The 9,171-nt window shown below is 43.0% G+C and overlaps 1 protein-coding gene across 1 annotated transcript in view; it reads left to right on the forward strand.

The window, feature by feature from the left end:
* The window catches only part of GINM1 (glycoprotein integral membrane 1), a 23,803-nt gene extending 18,518 nt beyond the window's left edge, over positions 1 to 5,285 (forward strand). Inside the window, exons 5-8 of the mRNA XM_009324128.1 lie at positions 1 to 105; positions 875 to 1,005; positions 2,437 to 2,600; positions 4,396 to 5,285. Of these exons, the coding sequence (XP_009322403.1) occupies positions 1 to 105; positions 875 to 1,005; positions 2,437 to 2,600; positions 4,396 to 4,504 (509 nt within the window). The 3' untranslated portion in view covers positions 4,505 to 5,285. The remainder of the gene's footprint in view (positions 106 to 874; positions 1,006 to 2,436; positions 2,601 to 4,395) is intronic.
* The last annotated feature ends 3,886 nt before the right edge of the window (positions 5,286 to 9,171 follow it).

A 9,171-nucleotide genomic window follows, 5' to 3' on the forward strand; every position in this document is an offset into this window, starting at 1 on the left:
TACTGAGACATTCCAAGTACACTGTCCCTTTGAAAGAGAGCATGCTGTATTCTATCCCAAGGGACAACGACATGTTATTTACACTTCCCAACCTCTCAGGAAAAGGTATCTCTCTTAGCTTGTTACATAATATTTTTATCCATAGTTGATGTATTGCTTTACAAGGGTGAAAGAACATCGTTATTCCTGTGTTTTACATAGTGAAACAGTTCCTTCGTTAACAGGGAAGTGTTTTGTTTTACGTGGTTTGTTTTGGGGTTTTTTTTAAATGCCTAAATTCAACTCTTCTACATTCTAGGTATTTTGTTTGTTTTCAAACCTGCTCTCCTTTGAAGCACTTGGTACTTGTCAATCTGCGACCCAGACGTCCCACAAGAATAAATTTTTCTCACAGTGCTATGATGGAAGTTTCTCTAAAGCTCCCCCTTTTTTCTGAGAATGAAAGAGAAAACTGGAGAGGAAATACCTGTCTGGGTCACTTCCAAACCAGAGAATAGTTTTATGTTATTAAACTTGAATAACTTAAAAGCAAGAGAAGTTATTTGATGCCTTAATCTTATTTGTTTTGTTTAATCAAAAACTCTTAAGGATTTCATAGGAAAGGAATATTTTGATCTAGTGCATCACCTTTTAATCTGGCGACAGCCGAAATTTACAGCTAAGGGCACAGCTAAAGGCTGCGCTGTAACACTGCTTCTGCTTCTTACCAAGTTCACTACTGAAGTAAAAAAAAAAAAGTCAGCCTTCTGTGTCCTTGATGTAAATGTGTGAGAACTGTACCATAACTATAGAAATGCAGCATGTCTTTGTTTTCCTGAATAGCGAGTCAAATAAAAAGCAAGCCCCCCCACTAAATCTAGCTTTTCTTCTTCAGATACTCAAGATCCACTGCAAACTACCAGTCAGTACCTCGTCCGGCAAGTAGAAACTACAGTAGATGAAGAGACATTACCTGGCAAGTTACCAGAGACCCCTCTTAGGATAGAACCTCCATCTTCTTACAAGGTAGTTTTGGTGTGTGTTTGTTTGAATTATTAGTATATACCTTTAAAGACTGGTCTAAAAAGGGAAGACGAGATTTCCCCAGAGATGAAATGCATACAGCTTGGTGACATTTCTAGGAGGAAAAGTTGTAGTAACATGCTGCAGATAGAGCTGAAAGTTATTCAGTATTACAGTCTGAGGGAATAAACTTCCTTCCCCATTTTTAGTATTGTCTACAGAAACACATACAAATACTATGTTTTCCTCCTTTGTGGATTTTTACAGAACAAACCAAACAAACCCAGCATTGTTAGGATTCAGAGAGCGGGTTTTCCTCATGTAAAGACCAAACACAACATCCATTTAAAGATGGTAAGAAGGTATATAACGTTCCTAGGCTTTTGTCTGTGGTCCTTTATTTTTAATTTGAAAAAAAGCAACGTAGTGTGTAATAACCAATTTCCGGAAGACAGAATTGCCATTCCTACTTAACCTAGTATTGACTTCTGAGTACTGTTTTGCTGCTTTGTATTTGTGAAAGACCAGGATTTTCTATTGTGTGAGGTATCTGACGGTAACCGACTTCCACAGAAGTCTAAGAAATCCCCACAGCCAACCACTAAGAAGAACAGACTTTTACAGACATACTCTAGGAAACTTAAAAAAACAACAAACTTCCTGAATTACCCCTTAGCAGTGAGAAATTGTTGGGTTTTTTCTACTCCAGTAGGAATCAAATGGGTTTCTAAATCCTGCAACCTTCTGACCTCACAGACACTTCATGACAGTGAGTTGTGATATTTACATTGTACCAAGCTAAGCATTTATAACAATTTCAAATATTGTTTAGCTTTAAAATACATCCATTTTTTCTGACTCTGCTTGAGTGCTTACCCCTCTGGGAGATGGGCCATTGGTCCCACCCGCTGTAAGAAACACCGTAACAGCTTGAGAAGTTTCAGTTCCAGATTAGGTAAGGATGGGCCCGATGGCCGCCTCTGTGGCTGAAAGAAACGCTTTATAACCTACTGCTGAGACAGGAGGGCCAAAATAGTAAGCTGAAAGTTATGGATAGGCTAGAGAAGGTGCTACCCCTCTCCCGGGCTGTCAGTAACCCTTTCCCTGCTGTGCACTGCCATGGTGTCACGGCTTCTCTACGCCTAGGCCAAATAGCTCACCCTTCACCTGCTCTGTTCAAGCGTCCTTTATTTTCCAAAGTGGCCTTTCTTTTCAGGGAACTCTGCTAGGATGAGCAGAGAACTAAACCTTCCAAACTTTGTAGAATAAAGAGGTCCGAGTCGCCGGTCAGTTCCATCCTGCTTTTACGTATGTTTAAGCACGCACACATTTAAGTAAAACTGTCACCATGTAATGCGATTCACCAGTAGCTACAAAAACTGCACTTGCTATGTTTTGCAACCCGTCTTTTTATTTTTACCTCTTTGGTTGTAGGTGATGTGCCAGTGGGTGGAAGACTTGAGAAAAGGGTTGTGCAGATTCTGGTTTCGATCTTTACCCATCTTCTTTTGTTTGATGGAAGTCATTGTAGTTGGAGTTGTTGGAGCAGCTCTTATTCTCAAAGTCTTAAAGGTGATTTTCCCTTCTTGTGAAAACAAGTAAGTAATTTTTGCTATCTTTTTTTTCTGTGATGAAGGCAAAATATTAACTAAAAAGTCTTTCAAGAAGCAGCCCTGTTCTGTAGGAAGATGATGGCAACGATTCAGTGAAAAGGCTGCCAGTAACTTTCCATTCCAAGTGACCTTTTGACACATAGGCATTTCAGAGGAACATGGGAAAATCTTTCATTGGAAATGTCTTTAGCTTGGCTGTCATACTGCCAAATTTTCATCAAGTCTTCTAAGGACTACGTTGGGAGACACCATTAACATAGCTCCGAGAGAGGAGGGTAGAAGCTAGAGCTAAACAATTCTAACAACTCTAAATCTTTTCATACTCCTACTGTGTTGGGGTTATTACAGTAATTATGAAAGGCCCCAAATTTGGCTTTGCAAATTTGTAGGGGAATTCTCCAAGGAGGAGCTGCCTATGTAGGCAGCTTACAAGCCATAGTAATTGGTGCTAGCATCGGTGGCAAAAGGTCACAAATAAAGTTGATTGACTGCAGATGACTTCATTCACTCCATCGGTGTGTTGCCAGCAACACTAATATTTTTCAGAGAAGCAAGCTCTCAAAACAAGGGGTGGAAAGGTGAATTAGTAACTGCAGCTAAGAAACCAGGATAGATTTAGTGCTGGAATGGGCAAGCATGTACATTTTAAAGCAACCCAAGTCAATTCTGGAAGACCTACCCTTGGAACCATACATTCTTTCAGGAGAAGTGACTGACAGCGTAGTGTGCTTCATCACCCACAACAAGAACAGCTGATGTCTTCAAATGCAAGTGACCAGCTGTGCTTCTGAATGGCCCTGAGCACGGTTAATTTAGGTATCCGCCCAGGGATACGAGTGGCCTTAGTCCTTCTGACAGAGCTAGAAAAATGGAGGGTTGGAAGATCAGGAAGGTTGGAAACTGCAGTGACAAAAGAGACCATGCTTCCCCCGACACTTCACAAAGCACGCTGTCAGTTTGGAGTACTTCTTGTAACTAACTTGTTAGAGCAGGAAAAGTGAGACACTGTGTACCGCCCACAGCAATAAGCAGCTTAACACTGCCACGTGTGAAACTCTGAACTAAGAAGAACGAGGAAAAAAATGCTAATCCCCATAAACTGTTCAGCAAAGCCTGTGATGGCCTGTCCGTGGCAGAGGTCAGTACAGAGCAGAGGAACCAGCCTGCAGTAATTTCCAACTGGAGAACGTGGGCCTTGTGCATGGCTTGTCAGAGCATTTCAAGAAATTGTAACACCGGAAGGATGGGCCTCCCTCCCTTTACAAAAAAAAACCCAACAAAACCCAAAACCCACACAGTCATTTTCTTGCTACCTGTATAAAGCGGTCCCGTAAAAAGCAGTAAAGGTTTAATTCTAACAAGAATGAGCGGGTGGTCTCATTTGGTGAATCCCAAGTCCTTAATGCCATTCTACAGCGCCCTGATTAAACTAGAGGCTTTAGCTAGTCTTAGAGAATTAGGTGCAAGAGCCTGGCAAAGCAGCTCCTGAGGGCAGGCAGTTTTGGGCTACTAGGAAATGGAACATAAAGAGCCCACGCTGCTGATATTTCAGATGTAGAAACTGGGTGAAGCGGCCCCTCTGAAACCACAGCTGGTACATTTGGGGAGCAGTTTTCCATCAGGTTTTCATTCTAGCTTCGTAAAAGAGCTATTATGAGGGTAATACTTACTTGATGCATCGATTTAAACTAAGTCTGGGGAGTTTGAGAATAAATCTAACTTTTAGAGCACAAGCTCGTTTTGTATATTATTTTCTAATGCCAGGTTATCTTCCTTTCAGAGGCGTCCTTCTCCTGGATCAAGTTGGCTTTCTACCTGTGATTACCATCAGCTTGCCTTCAGACCTTCCAGACGGGAAAAATAATTTAGATGAGAAAGCGTGTACTTAATACTGTGTTTACTTTGGAGTTACTGCTTTTTAAAAACAAATTTTTAGTTGACCTGAAATTTGGCACTTGATCTTAATACCTTGTTTGTTTCTTACTAAGAAAACTAAGGCAGTTGATTAATTGGTAAAGGGACACTCAGGCTGCGGCCCAAAGCTGACTTCCCTGTGCCTCTCTGTAAACATGCAGCCTTTTCAGAAGCGTCAAAATAAAACTGCTTTCCACCCTGAGGGCTACCGTCGGTTTCAACTTCTGTGAAGTCACTTTTCCACACCTCGGACAGGATGCTGGCTGCCTTCACGCCCGTGGATAAACCAGGTCAGCTACCCTGAATAGCCAGATGATGAAATTCAGGGTGTCCTGAAGCCTCCAGATAGCACGCTTCGGAAAAGGACAAAGGAGCATCACAAACATGAGCTGTGCCTGCGAGCCTCAACAAAGCTGCCCGACCTGGTTTCAGGTCTCTCGGGCTTGAGTGTGCCTTGCAAGGAAGATATCACTACCAGACGTTTGTGTTACTCGAGTAATTTGACATTTTATATATGCAAAACAAAAACTAAAAAGGCAGATTTCCGTTTCAAGCACTTTACACTTTTACAGCCCCTTCCACTCATAAAAATTGTTAGCACTTGTACATGATGTGCTTTTTGTATCTGACAGCAGTACTATGTGAAGTCTCAGAAGAAAATTCTACGAAAGTACTGGCTTACTATTGCTAAGTAGGCCCAGCCTGCCCATGCTGATTTGTACTGTTCACATTTTTCAAATAAACACGTAAATTGTTTATTAGACTGTGCTCACATGTGCATCTATATTTAGTTACATAAAACAGCGGTTTGCCATGCGTGTTTGATGCAGGATACTACTTCTTTTTTCGCTTTTCATTGTTCTTACTTGCAAAAATTGTCAGAAGAATGACAAGGGAAAAAAAAAAAGGGAAGCTTAACTACCTGGCATTAGACTGAGCACGGTTACTGTTTGAGTGATTGGAATTATCCGCGTTCAGCTTAAATGTTACAGTGAGGGAGGAAAGCTAGGATTTCTAACCACACACACCCCCCTTAAGAAAAGATTATCCCAAGTTTAACGAGATCTTTGAGTTAACTCGCATACGTGTCCTTACAGCTGGTCTGTGACAGGAGCAACTCAAGAGTTGTCCCAATAAACTGACAGCACTGCGGTGGGAGAAGAAACATTTCTAACACTGAACTGCCTTGAAAAAAAACACAACGGAAACCAGCAGCGCAGCGTGGTACACGTCAGCAGAAGGTAACAGGGATGCTGCTCAAGCTTCCTTTTTCTGTTTTTTAATTTTTTTGTTCTAGCGCCTTGTGGGTTTGTACTTGGCATTTACTTCCTCAAGCTCGGTGTCATTAGAGCGTAGGATCCCAAACACTTGCCGGATACCCAGCCAAGGAAGGATGATAGAAGCAGGGGATGTGTCACAACTGGCCGGGTGCTTCAGGCAGGCGCGGAGCCACGAAACACTCGAGCAGGGCAGCTGCTCTGCTGATCCGGAATGAGTGGCGGTGACTGACATCCCTGGAGCCCCAAGCATTGCCTTCCAGGACCGTACCACAAGAGAGCTACCATCATGACAACATAACCACGTAAGGCAGAGGCGATGCTAGAGCTACAGAGGCATCTGAATTAAGAATGCAGCGTAGTGAAAGAAAACACATGACACAGGGGCGGTTGTCAAACATGGCTAAACGGGAAACCGCTGAGACCCTAGCACAGGAGTGGTGACTGCACAGACAAGAGGAACTGTTGAAGCAAGTCTTCAAACAGTCGTAGACAAACTCCTCTTCCGTGTATGTGGAAATTAATGTTCTTTCCACTTCATGGACATAGCCCCGGCCCCTTCATTAACGTAGTTCAAATAGAAGTGGTGTATGAGGCTGAAGTTTAGCTTCTTAGAAAAAAAAAAAAAACCAAACACAACCCAAACAAACAAGGAGTAGGATGGACACGCTACACGGCAGTTCTTCCTTACTGCACAGGCATAGTATGAATTGCAACGCAGATGGAAATCTGGCAGCTGTTAGCACGCGCTCTGTGCATCCCTACTTACGAAACTGTAAACCGAGCACCTGCACAGCAAGAAGGAGACTTAACTCTAAACACCTGCAACATAAATAAATGAGTGGTTAAGCCTCAAAAAGCGTTGGTACTGCTTCACAACTTGGCTGATTTCCATGAGCAAATTAAGACTCTTTTCTTCCGTACTGTGTTCTCAAAGTTACAAAGCACAAGGGAAGAAATACTACCATCAGGTTAACAAAGTTAAGTAAGTAGTGCAACTCTTGAATGAATGTATTACCGGACAACACCGCTGTGCTATGGAGCTGGAGCTGTCAAGCCTTAAAGAGTTATAGCACTAGTGCTCTGCTTTAGCATGTACGTGGTTTTCCCGAGTCGTAAGTCTCATGCCTTTCACAGGAGTGCTGCTTTGAGCTGGGACCACTCTGAACCATTTGTAAAACAGTTTAAAAACTCCCCACCAGAACTAACACCGTTCAGAAAGGGCAACTGTTCTGCATGGCAGCCCTCGTAGGTCTCATTTTCCCAGTACATGAGCTGACAGGGATAGGGGGTCCCAGCTGGGGGAAAACAAACCAACGCCCACCCTCCACCCCTCCCACCCCCCCGGATGGCAGTAGGTTTTTCAGAAAGGCAACACCTCTTATCTCCTATTCTCATGACCTGCGGCTCTCGCTGCAGCCCTTCTGTTCTGTCTCAGCCTCAGAACATCTCTCGCAGGGAGTGAAGGGGCACGGGCTGTTCCCTCCATACAGGAACTCCACCGAAGGGGGTAGGTATCATCACATTCCGCATTCCAAAACAAAATGAACCTCTGAGCTACAGATTCAGCATCTACCACTTTTTTTTCCTCTGTCTACCATGTATTACACAGGTGTTCGTTTTGCTCATTTAGAGCGAAGGGGGCTGGTTGAGCTGTAGAACTGAACTACCGCTTTTAAAAGGAGGTTTACTTCAGAAGTTCGAAATGTATCATGCTTTCAGCTCACGTGGCCCCTTACTGGACTGCTTCCAAGGACTAAAGCCTGTGTCACCATCTTACTCAGGTGACAGATTGAGTATTTTGGTTTGCTTGCAATGAATTGATGTATGAGAAGAAATCTCCTGCGACACAACTGACAGCTGTATACTCATCCTAACTTAGAAACAGAAACGTAAGTATTAAGAGAACCCACTTCTTCAAAATACCGCATCTTTTTCTGAACTCTGACACATATGGCTATCCTTTTGAAAGGAAAGAGGTAAATTTGTTTTCCATTTTGGAGAAGAAAGTCTACAAATACACACACTTGTATACTCGCCTGAACATCCTCCCTTCGTTTTGGGGTTCATCATGCCAGGTCCGCCCAGGGATTCAGGAGCTCTCAACAATACCTCCATCTCAGCGTCTTACTAGAGTGTCTCATCATCGGCACTGCGGAAAGTCCCTTTCCAGCGTGTCCAGCTGTCGCTCGTGACATGGCAGTGAATTTTAAGTACATTAACAAGATGTTCACAATAATGGCATTTATACAACTCACTTGCCTTCTAGTCAGGCAGTTTGCCTTTCCATTACCATTTGTCCTTTCCATCTGCCTTACAGCATCTGAAGAGACACATGGGCAGGAATTCCACAGCCAGTTTCGTACAGCATGTTATCTACCAGCTGAAACAAGTCTAGGCGTATCCGATCCATGAAAAAGCATGAGCTTTAGCTGTAAGCAGAACTACAGCTGGCCGCTCCGAGACGAGCTAGCAGGAAGAAGCGTTTCCAAAATAATAGGAGTTGGACAGAGATGACAGATGTTTTAGTTACAGCGACCACCGTTGAGCAAAATCGAAAATTTTGACCTAAATGGTCACTGTAGAACCATTCTCAGAGAACTGCTTCTCCATTCCACTTGTCAAGTAATGCAAAAAGAGAATTTAGATTTTACATCAGTTGTGAAGTTGGGGTTATGGACAGAAATCGACTGAGCACAAACGTAACACGCAGCCTGCTTTCTCAGAACAGCCTTACCAGAATAAACGTGTAGTGTCAACCAGGACCCAACCCACCCAACTACCTAGAGTTTTGGAGCTTACGGTACCGTGCAGTCAAGGAAGGAAACCGTATTTCAGAATGCCAGAAAGCCTTTGTTTTCTCTCAGACTTGCAAGGAGGCTACACGCGTGACTCAGCATCGCTGCTGGCTGCACAGTTAGTTTACACTGGCTGGAGGTATTTTAATGTTACTTCAGAGATACTGTAAGCCAGCGCTGACCCTACCCCCCTGCTTAAACTTCAGCTGAGTCCATTGACTGTTAGTAGCACAAGAGTCGCTGTTTGTACAGGTTCTTTATTAATACCTTAGAAACAGTTTAAGGGTAGAATTCTCTACGGTCAGCTAGCAAAACCACCTATATAACTGCGTCTTGTTCATCCCATTTTCTAGTTCTCAGCATCCCTTATTCTTTTAGCAGGGCCACTTTGGGGTTTTTTTGGTATAATAGCTATTTTTCTAGAGTAAACCTTCTGATGCAGGAGTTCGAGTATTAAATTTAAGCCATTTTAAAATCTTGGCGATCAAAGCAGACCCCATCAGTATCTTTCACATTTGAGAAAAACAGGTAACTTTTGAGCTAGTTCAAAGAGAGCTAGACAAAATC

Source organism: Pygoscelis adeliae, unplaced genomic scaffold (assembly GCF_000699105.1).
Source record: "Pygoscelis adeliae isolate BGI_AS28 unplaced genomic scaffold, ASM69910v1 Scaffold105, whole genome shotgun sequence".
Classification (NCBI taxonomy): domain Eukaryota; kingdom Metazoa; phylum Chordata; class Aves; order Sphenisciformes; family Spheniscidae; genus Pygoscelis; species Pygoscelis adeliae.